Consider the following 19,788-nt stretch of genomic DNA (forward strand, 5'->3'; position numbering starts at 1 on the left):
GAACATACTCAACAAAAACAAACAAACAAAAAACTTGCTGGAATTTCAGTGACACTGACTTGGGAAGCACTACTTTCCTTAAGATATAATGATTATTTGGTAAGACAAGGCAAGTGGATGTGGTGGTTTTAAAACATGTCTACAAATTTTTTGACACTTCTCCTGTGAAATTCCCTCCCCCAGAAATATGTACTGGCCTTGGCACATGGTTTCTAAGGGACAGAATGTGGAGGCACTGCTGTGTGATTTCTAAGGCTAAATGGCTTCTGACTTTCACTCTGTAGGGACGCTCACCCTTAGAACCCAGCCACCACGCTGTGAAGAAGCCCAGGCCACCTAGTGAGTCTTTGTACACGCAGCTGTCCCAGCTGATGGCCCCAGCTGATGGCCCCAGCGAACGTCCTTAACCAAAGCCAGCTCCAACTTCCAGACATGTGCATGAACAAGCCTTTAGATGATTCTAGTGCCCACCTGCAAGTCATCCTGTTTCATGCCAAATGGAGAAGAAATGAGCTGGCTCCACTGAGCCTTGCCTAAATGCAGATTTGTGAAGCAAGCAAATGCTGTTTTGAGCCAACGGGTTTTGAGGCGGTTTGTTATGTAACTTATTAGTAATAAATAACTGGCACAGATATTGATATTAAAAATGGGGTGCAGCCATTAAAAAGGGACCCAAAATGTGGGAATGCCTTTGAACCTGGAGGTAGGAGGAACCTGAACAGATGTAGAGAACAGTAAGAATAAAAACCTAAAGGGCTCCATAAGACTGACTGTTAGTGGAAGCCTGAGGGCCCTTGAAGGGCTGAGAGTGAAGGCTTCTAGGCCAGGGAAGAAAATGACACTGAAACTGGAGGAAATGGGACTCTCGCTACCAAACAGTAAGACTGATGAGAGAGATAAGCTAAAACAAACAAGCAAGAAGACTATTAAACATAAAGGAACCAGGACTCACTGGGTTCAAATATCTGTATCCCATTTACAGCATCTCCACGTGCCCAACTGTCACATAATCGTTAAACAGAGAAATGGCTTCTAGGCTAAGATCAAATCTAGGGTGCTGCCAGGAAAACATGGTCTAAAGATGAAGCCAAGACTTTGCTAAGACCTTGTAAAAATTTAAGGTGCTGCCTCAAATTCCTTTCAGAATCTTAAAAGCATGAGTTTTAAAGGTATCATCCCACAACAGATTCACAGGAAGCCTAAGGTGAAGCGCTTACCTCAAAAAGACTTGTGACGGTAGCTTTTCCAATGGCATGAACCCCAGTAAAATTCACAGGAAACTCAAAGTTTTAAAAGAGAACTGTGGTAGCAAAAACACTGCCTGCTAGCTTGGACTGAAAGAGACCAAGACAGTGCAAAATGAGAAGAGGCCTTTGGGTTTTTCTTAGAAGGTCTACAAGGAGGAAGCTGGCTTGAGAGAACTACTCAGCTGTAAACACACAGGTCATTGCTCATGAAAGGGACAGAACCAAGAGCTCAGAGAGGGCAGCAAAGGAGAATCCCTCCCAGGGTTAGGACTAAGTCCTAATCAAAGAGCCAGCAGCGTCAGGCTGCATTTCAGAACTGCTACGGACCAGTGTGCCTCCCATCTTCCATCTGTGAGTGAGGGAGTCCTTAGCAGTTTAGCAGAATGTTGGGTGTGTGGCGGTAAATAACCAGTCTCCTTATCCTCAAGCCTCAGCACTGAGAGGAGTGTACCCAAGGGGCTGTACTCTAGAAACCACTCCCAGGAACCTCAGCCCCACCTGGACCTGATGAAGAAGGTAAAGTAAGACCTTAGACTGGAGCCTAAGCCTAACACCACAGCGACCGAGACCTGCTCGGGGACTGAGTAGGGATAAGGGTATTTCTTATACGGAAGCAATAAAAAAAAACATTGTGGCTAGTGAGTAGATTATGCTGGTTTTTAAATGTATCCATAAGTTTTTAAAATTAATACCACAAAAAAGGTAGAATATGGCCAACCTTAAGTGACTTGCTCCTAAAGAACAGAATACAGTGAAAGTGGCACTGGGTGAACTGCAGGGCTAGGTTAGAAATGACAATTCAGCTTCTGCCTGGCTCTTAACCCTGGAACCCAGCCTAATGTGGGTAAGCTCAGGCCACAAAGACAGCTTAGGTGTTCCAGGGGAGGTGGTCCACCTGCCTGCCCCATCAGAGCTGCAGCCAACCACCAACGTCAACCATCAGACATCAGTGGATGAACCTTCAAGTGATTCCAGCCCCCCACCTTCGAGCTGCCCCAGCTGAAGTTGAGAGGAAGAGAGGCCAGCTGTCTTGGCCACACTTTTCCTAAGTGTAGATTGTGAACAAAATTAATGTTTGTGTAAGCCACTGAACTTTGGGGAGTTTGTTAGGGGAAAAACAGACAAACAGAAAAGTGGATGATAATAAGATAATAAAAAATGTAACTTAAATACAGTAGAAATTGGTTAAATGTTGAGATTGACTTATTAATGACAAACAATGCTGATGAAAAGAAGCAGATAACTAAAAGAAAGACCTAAGAACTATTGATGAAGAAGTTTTTTTAAAGTACCCTTCAATTACAATTTCTTACAAATAGGCATATATGCCTCTTTACAATTTCCCTTCAAGTTTGAGGATAAGGAAGGCTGGTAAGCAAGGAGACACAGGATTTGAAGTCTAATAGTTGAAAAACAACTAGAAATAGTTTAATTACCAAAATCAGACTTTTTATCTCATTTTAATTAACTGAAATTCTAAAAGAGACAGGCAGCTTTGAGAATTTATTAATCTAGCACTCAATCTTCATTTTCTTTTCCTCAGAGAGAAAGTAAAATACTATGGAATCATTTTTAACCTTCTCAGTAGTAAAACAAATGTAGTGTCCTTTGGCAGTATTTAAATTAAATACAATTTTCCTTTACCTTACTTAAAGCTTGTTTGTAAGGGAAGGTAAGACTGTCTCACCTTTATGTTGTATCACAAAGCTTCCCATATCATATAGATTGGATTTGAAATATTGAAATTCAAATTACTAACCTGTTATCTGTTCCTGATAAATTGATTAAACAGTATGTGATTTTTTAATAGTTGTACTCTTGAAAATTTCTCCTTGGATGGGATGAAATATTTATCCCATTAATTATGTATTAAGCTATAGAGTACAGCTAGGCATCTCTCTTTTTAAGTAAAAGAAGGCAGACACAGGGAGCTGTGTTTCCTAAGAATGCAGGATCTATGCCAAGAATAAGATTGGCACCAGTGTTATACACAAGACCCAAGTCAAAAGAGGATTTCATTGGCCTCCTCCCTCATTCCTTCCTCTTTGGAAGCGGCCCTCACTCTACCTATGGAGTGTGTATCTACTTTTACTTTAACCTGAGCACCCACCCCCACAACTTGTGGCCTTTCTCTTGCCTTTTGAAACAGCCTACACTTTATGCAGTATGTACCTCTCTAAATAAATCTACCTTTACTCAAAAAAAAAAAAGATTTAATTGTGAACTGCAAGATGATGGATTAGAGACTTCCAAAGAGGAAAACTGACAGCGCAGACTTAATCTTTTGCTTCTAGCTGAAATCTATGGATGAGTCTATGAATTATAATAAGTTCAACATAATGAAGTATATTGCAGATTAAGTCAGCAGATCCCGTGACCATGATTTGATGGAAACTGGAGTGAAGGGGAGGCACTGGGTGAGAAAATAAAGGTCTGAACGGAGAGGGAAAAAAGAAATGGACTTTATCTTTGTAAGCCTACTTTCTGTCATGTCATAGAGTCAGCAAGGCATAAGCTGGCCATAGGCTCCTTCGACAAGCAGAAAATCTCCACAGAAGTAGAGTTAAAGACATTCCTCTACACTGACTTTCTATTATTATGTAAAACAACTGGTAATATGCAAGATGACTGGGAAAGAATTCTCATAAAATCTGACTTGGTACTAGACATATAGATCAATGCATTATCACTGAGAATCTAAAAGAAACCCTCACACTTATGGTCAACTGATTTTCAGCAAGAATGCCAAATAACTGAATCAGACAATAATAGTCTTTTTAACAAATGGTACTGGGACAAGTGAATATCCACATGCAAAAGAACAAAATTCGACCTTCACCCCATACCATATATAAAAATTAACTCAAAATGAAAGAGCTAAAACTACAAAATCCTTAGAAGAAAACATAGGTGTGTATCTTTGTGACCGGATTTGGCACTTGTTTCTTAGATAAGACAGTAAAAGACAAAAATAGATTAACTGAACTTCATCAATATTAAAAACTGCCGTGCTTCAAAGGACACCATCAAGAAGGTGAAAAGGCAAGCTCCTGAAAAGGAGAAAACACTTGGAAATCATACATCTGATAAAAGATTTGCACCCAGGATACAAAAAGAACTCTTATGATTCAATCATAAAAGACAATCCAATTTAAAAATGGGTGAAAACCTGAAATAGACAGTTCTTCAAAAAAGATACACAGAAGGATAAAAACATGAAAAGACCCCCAACATTATTAGTTCTTAGAAAAATGCAACTCAAAACCACAGTGAGATGCCACTCCACACCTACCAGGATGGCTATGATTAAAAAGACAGCTAATGACAAGTGTTGACCAGAATGTATAGAAATTGGAACACTTACACACTTTGGATAAAAATGTAAAATGGTGTAGCCACTCTGGAAAATAGTATGACAGTTCCTCAAAAGGTTAAAGAGTGTTACCATATGACACAGCATTTCCATTCATAAGTATATTACCAAAAGAAACAAAAACATGTCCACACCAAAACTTGGACAGAAATATTCACAGCAGCATGATTAACAATAGCCAAAAAGAAAAAAAAAAAAAAAAGAAAAAAGCCAAAAAGGTCCATCAACTGATGAATAGATAAATAAAATGTGGTATGTCCAAACGATGGACTATTATTCAGCAATGCTACAAAAGAGGTGTAACTTGAAAATATTACACTAAATGGAAGAAGACAGTTACAAAGGACCCCATATTGTCTGAATCCATTGATACGAAATGTCCAGAGACAGGGAGTTCCCTAGGACTGAGAAGAGTGGGGAAGGGGAAATTGGCACAAAGTGGTGGCTAAAAGGTACAGGCTTTCTTTTTAGGGTGATGACAATGTTCTAAAATTGGTAACTGTATAACTCTTTGAATAACTAAAAGTACTGAATTGTACACTTTACATGAGTCAACTAGAAGGTATGTTCATTATATTTCAATAAAGCTGTCACCAAAAAAACAACAGATGGTTTGGGGTCAGTAATGGTGTGCTGCTCAACTGCAGATCATTAGCCAGGGTTCAAGACAAGGGAGTCAACAGTATGCCCTTTTTATAGAAAAATGATATATGGAAAAGCTGTATTTTTTACTGGTATCAAATCTAGCAAATTAATAGAAAAATCTATGTTTCACTGCTCAAAGCACTGAGTGACATATTTCCCCCCAGTTAAGTGATTTTGGGGTCCCAAAACTGATTAAAAATTACCTCATGTTTTAGCATATTAATCTGAATATCTGTTTGAATTTGATCGGTTTTGAAGTCTCCATGGAAACTAATCTCTCCACTTTCATATTCATTTAACTTCCTTCTTGTCATTTTTAAGAGTTTCTTAAATCTGTAGAAATGTATAGAACAAGTAAGTCAAGTTCTTTAAGAGTAAATATTTAATTATTATTTAAACAGATATATGTTCTATCATATAAAATAAACAAACCAATAAATTATGATCCTTTCTCATTTGTTCTAATCTAATGTTTTTTGAAAGTATAATAACTAAATTATAATCTTAGGTAAATAATATGAAGGAAAAAACCTTATGACATATATGGTAGGTAAAGGGTTAATATAATATACATATATTACATATAGAGTTCTTATAAGTAAGTTATAATATCCATTTTTAGTATATTAATATGAAACATTCTCTTATTATTAAATATTAGCTATAAACCAGAGATCAGTATCCAAAGTGAAGAAGAAGACAATAGTAACATATGAATGTTTTGAAAAGACACAAAAATACATTTTGGTACCTAGTGGATCACAGCCTACAAGAAGAAAAGAAAGCACACACAAAAAAACATCAAGGCACTTATTTAAAACAGAAAATAAAGCAAGAAAGAAAAATCTTTGGCATCTGAGTTGAGGGGGGAAAAATCCAGGCAGAGCTTTAGAAGAAAGGAAATCAGCAGAGAGAGAATGTGTAAGTCTCCTCAAGACTGTTTTAAGGGACCTAGAAATCTGGGTGAACACAATGTTAACAAGATGCAAAACAATGTAGAGAAAATTAAATGAGAGAAAAATATTGATGAGACTCAGGGAACATTTCTAAGTATAATCATCCCTTGGTATTCAAAGAGGATTGGTTCCTTCCAAGACCCCTTCACACCCTGTGAATACCAAAATCCATGAATGCTCAAGTTTCTTATATAAAATGGTGTAGTATTTGCATGCAATCTGCACAACATCCTCCTGTGTACTTTAAGTCATCTCTAGATCACTTATAGTAGCTGATATAATGTAAATAGTTGGCAATACAATGTAACTGCCATGTGAATCCTTGCCAGCCTGAGGTCAACCCAAGTTTTGCTTTCTGGAAGTCTGGGGAATTTTTTTTTTTTCCTGAGTACTTTCCATCTGAGGTTGGTGGAATCTGTGGATGCTGAGAGCTAACTGTACTCAGCAACTAAATGGAAAGGAAGCCATGGGGGTGCTTCACAGACACTGGGGAACACTTATTTTTTCTTCAATCTGGTCAAAATATGATCACTAATTTTATTATTCTTTAAGCCATACATATATTTTTGTACGTACATTTTATGACTAAAAAAAGAGGAAAGAAAATCTAAGCCCAATCAAGATAATTTTTGATATTGTTAAACAATGACACGGGTAGGTTTTTAGATGCTAAAATACTTGAGTGTTGAAGAAGAACACTACTAAAGGAAGAAAAGATTACCAAAAAGAGCAAAGATATCCTGTAGAAATAAAAATTCAAGGAAGACAATGAATAGCAGAGTGACATTACTATATGCACTGTTCTGACTGTTTCAGAAATCATTAGGGAGCAAGTGTAATATTGTGGCATTCAAAAAAGTTTCAGACTATGCTGTGAATTTCCAAAATAAACTTTTAAATAGGCTAATTTATTTAGTTATGAAAATACATACATAAAATGAATTTGCATCTAAGTTTTAATAAAATAAATCATAGTTAAATCAAACAATTAATAATTAAAATGATCTGAAATATTAAAATCTTACCCAGTAATCTCTTTTTCTAATTCACTATTTTTCTTCATTTCTTGATCCAAACTATATTCCAGAGATTGCTTTAACTCAGTTAATTTCTTTAATTGTTCCTTTTCATCCTCGGACTTTGAAAAAAATAATTTAAGAAAATTATTTTTAAAAACCTAGAGACTTCTTCTTTCTTAAAAATACTATTTCTCCCCAGGAGTGGAATTGCTGGGCCATATGGTGGTTCTACTTTTAGGTTTTTGAGAAAACTCCATAGTGTTTTCCATACTGGCTGCACCAATTCATATTCCCACCAACAGTGGACAAGGGTTCCCCTTCCTCCACATCCTTGCCAACGCTTGTTATTTGTGTTCTTTTTGCTGATGGCCATTTTTCTTACAGGTGTGATATGATATCTCACTGTGATTTTGATTTTCATTTCCCTGATATTAGTGATGTTGAGCAACTTTTCCTGTTCCTGCTGGCCATCTACATTTCCTCTTTTGGAAAAATGTCTGTTGAGTTTTTCTGCCCATATTTTAAGTGGGTTGTTTGTTTGTTTTTTAATTGAAGTACAGTTGATTTTAAATGTTGTACTAGTTTCTGGTGCACAGCATGGATGGACTTGGAGGGCATTATGCTAAGTGAAATAAGTCAGACAGAGAAAGACAAATAGTGTAAGATATGACTTACTTGTGGAGTCTAAAAAAAAATACAACAAACTAGTGACTATAACAGAAAAGAAACAGACTCATAGATGCAGAGAAGGAACTAGTGGTGACCAGTGGGGAGAAGGTAAGGGGAGGGGCAAGATGAGGTGGAGGATTAAAAGGTACAAACTATCAGGCATAAAATAAGCTACAAGGATGTATTGTACAACATGAGGAATAAAGCCAATATTTTACAAGAACTATAAATGGAGTATAACCTTTAAAAATGTGAATTATTACATATTTCTCATGAGTTCATAAGTAATATGTGTTTATAGTGAAACATAGTTTATAAACCTAATGCCAATGAGGACAGATTTTAAAAATAATGGTTTTCTTAAAACAGCTTAAGCTGATTTTTCATTTTCATCATTTCATCATTTTTCTGGAATTTAAATTGCGAAAATTTCTGTTAAAAGCAGAGGTTTTTAACACATAAAATATGAAGTGTTAATGAAATTTTTTAAGAGCAGATATATCTACATTTTAGTTTCCAAAGATGCCCTAGAAATATTTTCATCAGTAGTTCAAGATATTCCAGGTTTTGTTAAATCACTACTAAAATAATCTTTGAAAAAATTCCCATGCAATCCCCATTACATTTATGATCACGTGACTATAGGATGAGAGAAAGCCTCTCATTCTCCCAAAGCATTCTTTCATTGGTTTCAATTTCTCCATTTCTATTAACCATTTTTCTCTTTAAATACAGTTTTAGTCTTCTCTCCACTATATAAAAATGTAACTTTTTCTTGATTCTTATAGCTTTTTCTATCATCCTTTTTCTCCCCTTCCATTGGACTCTAACACTCTTCAATGCAAGGTCTCAACCACAGATTCAACTTTCTTTTTCATTAAAATCTCATTCTTCTTTTACACTAAAATCTGACTTTCAGTCTTAGAATTCCCCTTAAGAAATGCTGAGGGCCACCATGGACCTTTTTCTTTAGTCCTTATCCTGCTTTACTTCTCAGCAGCAACTGGTAACACGGCCACACCCTCCCTTTGCTCCTCTAAGCCCACCTCATGTCTAAATGACAGTAACCCTTGGTGTTCAGTCCTTGATCCTTCCTATTCCTCTCTGTAAATTCTCTGAGTTCTTTAAATACCAAGACTTCAAACCGGATTCCCTAACCTACATTTCCAGCCTTGATCCCTTTACTGAGGTCATCCGTCCTTTTTTCTCCCTTCTAATTCCTCCAAGATAATTCCTCATCTTCAGCCACACTCATGAACCATTACTTGGTGTGGATTGCCTTTGTAGCAAGCTAATCTTGGTCACTTCAGGTTTATTGTTATTGGTGTTATTTTGAGTATAGTGTGATTTTATAATCTTGGCAGGGGGCACTCTCTCCCTTAGGATGCTGACCAGCAGGCTGTGTCTTGTTTTTCTTTTATAATGCAAAAAAGTTTTTCACAAGGGTCAGGTTATCCATCTTTTGCCTTTGTTTTCTCTTGAATAATTTCCTATCCCATAGAGACCCAACCTTATGGAAGTCTTCTGACACTCTGAAAGGATGAATACTCAACCACACACTGTTTTGGAGCTTTGAGTCAACTAGAGATCTCTCTTCTTCCCAATTCAGATTCTTCTACTCAAAACTGTGTTGATCAGATATCTTAACCGAGGTCAGTCTCTGGCCTGGTGATTCATGACTTGAGAACCTTGCAGAGAAGCCAGGGCTATTGACTGAGTTGGTTAAAACCTGTCTCTCAGTAAATTTTTGATTCAGGTAGACCTTAGAGTAGCTAATAATTCTCTGTCACAATCCTAACTCATTTCTATAAAAATTACAGAAAATCCCTCACTATTTTTTTAAGTGCTTAAGCAGTTTTGGGTATTCCTACAATTTTTTTTCCACTTCTGATACCTTAATTGATATCCATTTCATGATGTAAGGGGACATCTGGCATATTCCCAGAAGAGTCCTTTTATCAACAAATTGTGTTGTCACTTGTATGAAAATTATGCTAATATAATGTGAATACTTTGTATCAAGTCTAAAGAAATAATTTTCAGTGTTTCTTCAAACACAAGAAGAACCAGTCAACAGAATGTTCTGGTTCCCCTGATAAGTATATATCTGCATGACACGGCATGAATCTAGCTACTGTAATTGAAAGAAATGAGTTGGAGGTGCGTACCTCACTGCTCCAACTCAGGGTTCACAATGCAATCTTTTGATTTTTTAACTGTAGGTAGCTTCTCCTACAAAGGAGAGTATAAATGGCAGAAGAATCCTGTTCTGCTTGGTAAACTGTTACATAGTTTTCACTCTACATCGATAAACTGGAATCTTGGATTACATATCAATCTTTTCTGAGGCTGCCTGTTAAATCTTTGAAAGGCTGATTAACTCAAGCAAATGGGAAAAAGAAATTTCTGAACTCACAATTCTAGGAGCACCTTTTCCTGTGTAAGGCCCTACTGAGCAGCCATTTCTACTTTTTAACTGGCATCTTTCTTTTTAATTTAACTCCAACAAAGGAAAAAATACATTCCTTTTAGAAAAATGCTTGGATACTGACCCAGTATTCATTCTTGATGAAGAGAACAAAATAGATTAAAAGTAATTCATTCTCAAAATCCCTCTGATGGGTTTAGATTGCAAGAGAAATTCAGAATTCTACATCAAATCATTATTCAAATTTCTGGACTCAAAGAGATACTTGTCTACCAATGTTTATAGCAGCATTATAAATAGCCAAAAAGATGGAAAAATCCAAACGTTCACTAACAGATGAATGAATAAACAAAATGCAGTATAAACTGCCTTTGGACTATCACAATCTTTTCAACTAAAATCTTACTACAAAAAGAAAATCATTAATTTTGTGAATTCAGTCAACTTCCTCTAGAAAGAGGAATTAGTAGTAGCAAGTAGTATCAATATAAATTTGATAAATACTTTTATCAGTGAGACTTTTCATATTATCTAAAATATTCTTAGCTACTACTAGTAAAGCAATTAAAATTCCTCTTCAGTATGACAGAAATTAAGAGATTGACTTACCGAATTTATACTTAACAGGTTTTTCTGAAGCTGTTCAATTTTGCCCGCTTGCTTTTTGATGGTAACTTTTAACTTGGAATTTTCCATTTCAAGCCTATAATGTATATTTTAAAATAATTATTCTAATTTTTTAAATACCACACAATTTCTGAACAAACACCTCCAGGTTCAATTACATTAAGTTCTTAAAAGTTTGAAAAGTTGATGATTTGGCAATGGTGCTCTTTTTCTAGCTGTGCTTTGTGGATAATGTGCAAAATTTAGAAATAATGGGGAGGGAGATATGCATTTCAAAACAGCTCAGAGCTGAAATTTGTACCCGGCTTCACAACTGCTTATTTACTATCATTACTGATCTAATTCTCATACTAATCTACTGCTTCCTGCTCAAGTTATTTTCTGTGCTGCTTTAAATTGTACTTTTGCAGGAGATCCTGTTTCTTCTCAGCACATCTCATGGCCTCTGCATGTTGATCTTGTGCTTCTTGCAACTGAAACAAAAGAAAAACAAAAGTTTTTAATGACTGATAATCTAGTACAAATCCACCATAATCTGTTTCATCTCTTTCATCTGCATAGTGTTTATGATTCCTTTCAGAACGTCTGTTGTTACAACAGAGAACTCGCGGCCCACAAAGCCTAAAATATTGACTATCCAGCCCTTTACAAGTCACCAATCTCTCGTCTAGCACTAAAACACAACTTTACTCATGCTTTAACTTATATTTTATCAAATACACACACAAATTTGTATATTTTGCCAAGTGGGGAAAGACACTTACCTTATGGTAAACATTTTTATTTTTGTACTGCAAGCTCCACATCAGCTCTAATTTTAAATGTTCACATATGTGAATGACCAGGGTTATTCCAGTGATTATAAAAGCTAACACTGCTTTTGGTGACAACCAGAAGTTTCATGGACTAGTTGGAGAGGCAGTGTCTATGCAGGAGCAAGAAAGCATGGGTCTGAGTCCCAATTTCCACCAGTTATTAGCTGTGTGTCCTTGAGCAAAGCACTTACATTTTCTGTCTGAGTTTCTCCATCTGTCAAATGGAGATGATCATAGCATCTATCTTACTGGGGTGCTGGGAAGATTAAATTGAGGAAAATACATAATGCACTTAGAAGAGGATGTGGCACATAGTAAGTGTTAATTTAAGTGTTTGCAACTAGCATTATTACTGTTGCTGTATTTTACTTTCTAAACAACTTGATATTTTAGGCAGGTGGCATGTCAGTGGAAGTGGTCTCCTATACAAGTCACACTGAAATCATTCTTCAGACCGTTGAAAATGGCAGTCAGTGGGGAACAGGAGGCCCAGAATATATGCCCAGCACTTCAAAAATTTTCACCAGTTCCACCAACTAGTACTTTGTTCCACTTATAGTAATTTATAACTTACTTCCTCTCTGTTCTACTCAGTGGGCAATGATCATGGGCTACAATGCAAATGGCACCTCCTGGACTGAGTAGCACATAACTTATACTACCATCAGAGGAAGGGTGAAGCCACTGGCCCGGAAATATTCCCCTATGGCTAATTCAAAGTTCTGAATCAATTCATTCCCAGCAACTGCTTATGTTGGGCTGCTCTGGCAAGTACTCTGATGAGAAGATTAAGGTTATAAACCATAGATATCAGAAAAGCAGTCCCCAGTTGGTAAAATGCTATAAATCTATTAATCCCACTTCTGGCTGCATAATAAATAAATTTAGATTTTTTTTTCATAGTGAGAGAGAAAAAAATGAGCATTTAATTGAACAAGTGCTTTCCATTTTATATTTAATTGCTTAAAATACATTTTAATAAAAGTTTTATCATATCAATATCTCCAAGAAGAATTACTGACATGGTATATAGGGTACTTAATTTTATCCCGGCAACTGTTAAGCTAAAATATTTTTAATTTATGCAAAGACAGGTGCCATGCATATCAATTAATATTCCCCTGTAGACAAATTATACTTAGAAAAGCAAGATTATCTTTCATGAAAAAAATTAGAAAAATTTTAAAAATTTTGTAAGGTTAAGGGCTAAACTGTTCTGCACAGAGTAGATGACAAGGCTGAAGAGAACAGGGTCAGTGAGAATTAGGCCAGTCAGAGAAAACTTCATGGAGGAGAGCCTGGGAGCCAGCTCTGAATGTAACAGGCTGACAGAGAAGAAATTGCAAAGGCAGAAAGGACAACACCAGCAAAGGCCAAGAAAAGGTGAAACCACGCCAGTAACTCAGAGGATAAAATCCAGCAGCAGGGAAATAAAAACATGTCCACACAGTAACTTGTAAATCAATGTTCCAAGCAGCATTATTCATAGTCAAAAAGTGGAAAGAACCCAAAGGCCCATCAACTGATGGATGGATAAATGGTTTAGCTACACAACCGAGTACTGTTTGGCAATACACAGAAATGGAAGTACTGACATGTACTATCACATGGATGAACCCTGAAGATGTTATGGCAAATGAAAAAAGCTAATCAGCAAGGATCACATACCACGTGATTCCATTTATGTGCAATACCCAGAACAGGCACATTTATAGAGGCAGAAATTAGACTGGTGGTCGCCGGGGGCTGAGGGAGACGGGGGGGCTGGGAGTGATGGCTAAGGGATGCAGGCTTTCTTTTGGGGTGATGGGAATGTTCTAAAATTGACTGTGGTGACAGTTGCACCCCTCTCTGAATATACCAGGAGATACTAAGTATACATTCTAAATGGGTGAATTATATGATATGTGAATTATATCTCAATAAAGTTTTTTTTTTTTAATCCAAAGGCAGGATCTAGATAATTTTCCAAATTCTCTACTTTGGGTGGACATACACGATCTGAACTTCTCCATGATTTTACAACATATCTGAAATGAAAAGAAAATGAAGGCAATGCCTAACTTCAACTGGTTTATATAATGACCTCTCTGCACAAGTTATTCTGAAATCTATGAAATAAATATACACAGATTCTATATCCATTCATGGAAGTGAAGATGAGACATGACAATTTTCTGGAACATTCCATGAAACATTATCCTCTGATTTTATCTGGCTTGCCTCATCGTGGTAAACTAGAGATATCACCAAAAAATACTATTTCGTAGGAAAAAAGTCAACTTCTGTGAGGAATCATGCATAATTCTCAACTTCTGTAAGGGTATGTATTATAAGAAAAAATACATAATACAAATGGCAGAATGAAAGTCAGAGTTTAAGAAATAAATGCATCATAAAGATAACAAAATTATAATGAAAATACAAAAGAAATCTGTCCATGAAAATTAGTATCCTAAGACACTTTACATTAACGGTTGACATGTTAAGTTTCATACATACTTGACTTGTGATTTGACGTAATTTCTTCTTTAAATCTTGTGCCTCGTCTTCTAAATGAGTCCGATAACGTGATGTGACCTCCAGGGAAGCCTCCGACATGGACTGCTTCTTTAGGGTGTCAGCCAGTTCTTGTTGAAGCTGTCTCACAAAGGCCTAATAAGATATTCTGTTACTGATTTTTAAGTCACCTTATTATTAAGTTATGTTAATAATAAATAATTTCAGCATATGGACATTGATTCACCTTCTTTTGGTTAAAGACACAGAAGGCATGACCCTCCTGCCTTATCAACAGTGAGTGACTTAGACAATGGATGCAGCCCCACCAGCCATTCCCTGCCCCTCCCAGGAAACGGCCAAGTTTTACCCCCACTGAAGTCTCAAAAAGAAATGCGTATGTAGGTGGGACAAGTGGTGGTAAATTCCACATTGTGGAACATTCTCCCTCTTTCTCATTAGAGGCTTAAATTTACTTCAGAGTTCTTCACATATTCAACCTGGTGCTTAAATCTTTCCAATAGATTCCTATCTCAGAATAAAAACACAGTTATTCCAGTGGCCTTTGGGGACTCTAGACAACCTGGCCTCACTCCCCCTGCCTCCCAGTCCACAGCTCCTACAGCTCCCCACCATCTCTCCCACTCACTCCATTCCTGCCACTCACCACTCCGGCCACCCCCCATCAGTCTGAAAATGAGACCCCAATGCCAAACTAATACATCACAGAGAGTGTTAGTTCCCTGTGTACTGGACAAAACTTGGATCCAAATGACAGGAAATGAGCCTTGGAATGAGAATTATGAGGAAATTATTTGTAAAAATGTTCAAAGTAAGTTATAAATAGCAGGGGGAAGATTAAGTCAAATACAGTTTTGCTAAAACTCACCACATTTGTCCCAAATTATGATTGAATGAAAAGCAGATGACTTTAACAAGTGGAAAGGTCATAATACACGATTTGAGATGGAAATATTTCCAAATTTAATTTAAAGTGACATGAATAAAAATAAAATTATACCAACTAAAAATGTATGAAAAACTACTGAAGGAAAAGTACTACAAGATGCAGCATTTACACATCGGTTCATCTGGGAAATCTTGATTTGACTGTCAAGGTGACCCACACAACTGAATCTTTCTTTTCTTTTCTTTTTTTTTGGTTTTGTTTGTTTGTTTTCTTTTACTTTTTTTGTTCACACAACTGAATCTTAATTTCAAAATACTTATTTTAGGTATGAATTTTTCATTTATCGGCTTCATCGTGATACTAAAATGTGGTGACAGAAAGATTAAAATTATTATCTTGGCAGTATAAGAGTAAATTACTAATACCTGCCTATATCTATTAACCACTTATAGCTTAATCTCTTAAAATTTCATAGGTGACATGGCATCTTTACTCAAAGTAAAGCACCTCTCAGGCCTAATTTTTGTTTGCTAGATACAAGATATGCTTTTAGGCTGATTTACACTCTATATATTTATAGGCTATATATTTTTTATATTCAACTAGTTTCAACATTTAGCTATCATCAGACATTATTTTGAATTTTCTTTGAGGGAGTCTGAAAATTAGTTCTCTTTCTGGATACTTACTTCTCTTTCTGCTCTCTCATTTTCACACTGATACATTCTCTCTTTTAAATGGTTGCATTCATTGATTAACTCCTTGTTTCTTTCCTCCAGCATCAGAACTTGTTTTTCACTTTCACCTTGAAGTTTTTTCACGATATCCTGAAATTGGTCTTTGATATTAATGACTGTCTTGTCTTTGCTATCGGCTTTGTTTTGAGCATCATCCAGTTGCTGTCGAAGCAACATGTTTTCACTCTGTAGCTGAGATAACCTCTCCTCTAAGGATTCCTGCTTTCCAATGTATTTACTCACTTTCCCTTGTTCGTTTTGATACAAGTGTTCAATTTCCTTCTTTTGACACTGGGCTTGGCTTAGGTCTCTCTGCACACATTCTAACACCAACGTCTTTTCTCTGAGAGCATCTCTCGTGTGATGGAGCTCAATTTCTAGGCTATTCAATCTACTTTCAGCTTTAGAAAGTTGCTGGGAAAGTACCTCATTGTTATCTTTCAGGTTAGATATATCAAAATTCATTTTGTCCTGTAAGCGAAACCACTCATCTCTTGCTCTCTGGAAGGCAAGCTCCAGGTCTCTCTTTGCTGCCTGACTTTGCTCATGATCGTGGATGGCAGCAGCCAGTCTGGAACGGTATGATTCAACTTCTGTTTCCAGTCTTTCTTTGCATTGTTTTTCATTCTCCAGTTTAGAGCTTAGCATTGTATTCTCAGCTGTCAGAACATTAAGCTGCCCATTATATTGGGATATTGTTTTTGTTAATGTTTCCTCATCCTGTTTTATTATCTTTTGAAGATCATCATTCTTTTCCTTTACGATTTCAATGTCCTCAAAATATTTATTTTCCTTTTCTTGGTTCTGATGTTTTATTGTTTCTCTTTCTAGATTCAGCATGGTAATTTCTTCCCATAACATGTAGTTTTTACACAACAGATCTTTTTCTTTTTCATGACTATGAGAAACCTAAGTAAAATAAAGGAGACTTTAGCTGGTACTCAATAAACTGACATATCACAATTTCCTCTGAAATGAAAGACTAATCTACGTTTACACAACAAAAACTTTGCAATCAGTGGATGTCCAACTAGAAAAACTAAAGGTGGATACAAATATAAAAATTTTATACAAGCAGAAATCCCCAAAAGTTCAAAAGTATAATTGAAGACAGTGAATCCTTAAAAGTAAAAAAAATAAAAAAAAATAAAAAAAATAAACCACAAGAGAATTTTAAAGAAGCTCAGAATTGGAAAGGCCTTTCTCTGAATTACAACCAACCTAGAAAACTTAAAATAAAAGATCAATAATTCTGATTACACTTAAAAATTACATCTGATATTAAACTATACAGCTCCCCACACAGTAAGAGCCTTAGCTCTGTATATATTTGGACAGATGAAATTTTCTAAAAATATTTTTTCCTGAGACTAGTCCATAAATATTCTTTCTCACATTTTTATGGTGAGTTATAAGAATTATATCTACTGATAAGTGATAAATCTAGGCATTCTACTAAGCACATCTACAAACGTTAGTTAACTCATCTAGTTATGACAATTCTGTAATAAAGAGGTTAAAGACATAAGCAAGCTGCAGGGTTTTCCCAGGTCTTCTGACTCTGCTACTCATCCTTTTACACCAAACCAAAGCTACTTGTCCAGGATAAATAAGTAACTACAAGATAAGCCCTGTATTTCACTAACGGTGAATATACTAATGTAAATAAGGTAAAATTTACAGAGCTCTTCTTAGAGAACCATGAGACTATCTGCTGCTGCAATAATATTTATTTCTTCTTCATAATGTTTATAACAGTAATAGATGTGAAACAGTGGGGAAATACAGTGAACAGTTTTATTAAAAATAAAATACAGGTCAATAAATTATCACTAAGTATAGATTATGGCATATCTATCACTGTTTTCAAAAGCTCCTTGTACTGAAATTGGATACCACATGGAGCAGAGCATTACTTTTATCACATGTAGGAGAATGACACCCAAAATACGGTCTCTGAAGTGGCCACATCTTTCCTCCTTACCATCAGTGGAAGTGATAAAGTAACCTCTCTATTCATCTACCAAGGGAGTGACATCACTGCCCAAAACTAGAATGAATGAGACCATTGTGAATGTCCCTGGTGCAGGCAAATGGATTTGAATTAAACATATTACTTTATCTGATGGACCAGAAATGCAACCCCCTGAAAAAAATATATACATCTATAGGCTTTTAAAATCCTTATACATTCTATGATGTATACTATTGGTTTTTAAAATATGTAAATATACAAATTCATATACACATATGTTTGAAAATGACTAAACAATATACCTCAGCATTCATTTCCTTATTAGCCATTTCTATCTCCTTTTGTCTGGAAAGGTGATTGGTCAGGATTTCATCTTGTAATATTCTGGCATTCTGCTCTCGAGATAGTTGCCTCTGAGTATTATTTAGCTCTTCCACAACCTGGAGACACATTTCATTAGGTTTTTGATTCTATACCATGAAAAAAAAAGTCAAAAAAAGCTTAAGAGTGGAACGTTAAAAACAAAACAAACAAAAAAAAAAACTGTTAAAAGGATGTAGTCTCTTTAAGCACAAGGATGTTTATCACACATGAATAACTCAAATTTTAACTTAAATGACAGCTAAATTTATCACAAAGCAAAAACACAGGCAGATGTAGTATTGTGAAAGAAAATTTCTTCACAAAGCATTAACCAGTTCCATCACAGTCTTAAGGCAATTTAGCCTGTATTTTAACATAAAAAAGCCACAATTAACACATGGATTGGAATTAAGACTATTACTTTGTTGAGTGGACCAAAAACACCAATCATTATGTTAATGATTAAGGTCAATTTACCTTCCATTCCTTCATTCAGAAAACAGACATAGAGCATCTATCAGATGTCAAGGATTGCAAAAAATTAGTAAATTAAGCTATAAATGTCATAGTTCATATTTAGGATGAGGTAACATTTTTCATTTGTTTTAACCCCCCAAAATGTATATTAGATCAAAGGAATATGATGAGTAATACTGATGAAACAGTGTTAGATGAAGTTTTCACCTAAGATTAACGTACCTGATTCAGATTATTCCTTGCAGTCCGCAATTCCACTTCCAGGGCTCGGAGCGTGAATTCAAGCTGCTGTTTCATTTCAACTTCTTCACTGTACTGCTCTTCTTTTCTTCTTAACTGCTCCCTAGTTTTTTCATATAATATATCAGCATTTTTCCTCTTCTCTTCCTCTTGTTTTAAAGTGAATCTGCAGGGAAATATGCTTACCTTAAAATCTGTTTTGTTAAAAAATTAAAAGTTCATTTTATCATCTCGTTCTTCACATGCTGACTTATTATCCTAATGAAATTTCTATTTTCTTGATTTTTTTTCCTTCCTAGGTCTCACATTTTTAATTCCTTACTTCAACTTCTTCATAAAGATATATATATATATACTTGAAAGATAGCAATGAAAAAACATTGTGCTACTGAGTTTCAGTCAAGAGTAACTCTAGTGAATAGTGTAGGAAAGAAATATGGAAGTTATTCAGTAAGGTTTGAGTTGAAAATTATCCTTTTCCCACAGTCATAATTACTCCTCTGTTAGGACAAGATAATTTAGTTACTAATTAAAAAGACAAGTTATTGTTTAGAAATAAGTTTTTAAGTTCATGAGAAATAAAATTTCAACTTCATGAACTATTACAGGTACTCCTAAATGATCTACAGGTTAAGGTAACATCCACAGACATCTTTTACAGAACACAGATCCACAAAGTACTATAATGCAAAACTAGGCTGGGGAGTCTAATACCTGTTCCCCTACACTTTATATGTTTCTTCTTTTGCAACACTTTGAACTTATTTTGTTGATTATTGTCTATTTAATAAATCATTTTTAAATCTCT

The 19,788-nt window shown here is 35.7% G+C and overlaps 1 protein-coding gene across 8 annotated transcripts in view; it reads right to left on the reverse strand.

Moving 5' to 3' along the window:
• ANKRD26 (ankyrin repeat domain 26) overlaps nt 1–19,788 on the reverse strand; it is a 73,884-nt gene that overhangs the window by 11,238 nt on the left and 42,858 nt on the right. For 5 of the 8 annotated variants that reach the window (XM_032473632.1, XM_032473637.1, XM_032473638.1 and 2 more), the window contains 8 exons: nt 18,963–19,146; nt 18,203–18,370; nt 15,878–16,834; nt 14,282–14,434; nt 11,367–11,437; nt 10,947–11,040; nt 7,247–7,359; nt 5,469–5,598 (listed from right to left, as the gene is read on the reverse strand). In XM_032473632.1, coding sequence (XP_032329523.1) covers nt 5,469–5,598; nt 7,247–7,359; nt 10,947–11,040; nt 11,367–11,437; nt 14,282–14,434; nt 15,878–16,834; nt 18,203–18,370; nt 18,963–19,146 — 1,870 coding nt within the window. The remainder of the gene's footprint in view (nt 1–5,468; nt 5,599–7,246; nt 7,360–10,946; nt 11,041–11,366; nt 11,438–14,281; nt 14,435–15,877; nt 16,835–18,202; nt 18,371–18,962; nt 19,147–19,788) is intronic. The other 3 variants (XM_032473639.1, XM_032473636.1, XM_032473635.1) reach the window with 1 other exon arrangement.

The sequence above is a fragment of the Camelus ferus genome, chromosome 35 (assembly GCF_009834535.1).
Source record: "Camelus ferus isolate YT-003-E chromosome 35, BCGSAC_Cfer_1.0, whole genome shotgun sequence".
Lineage (NCBI taxonomy): Eukaryota > Metazoa > Chordata > Mammalia > Artiodactyla > Camelidae > Camelus > Camelus ferus.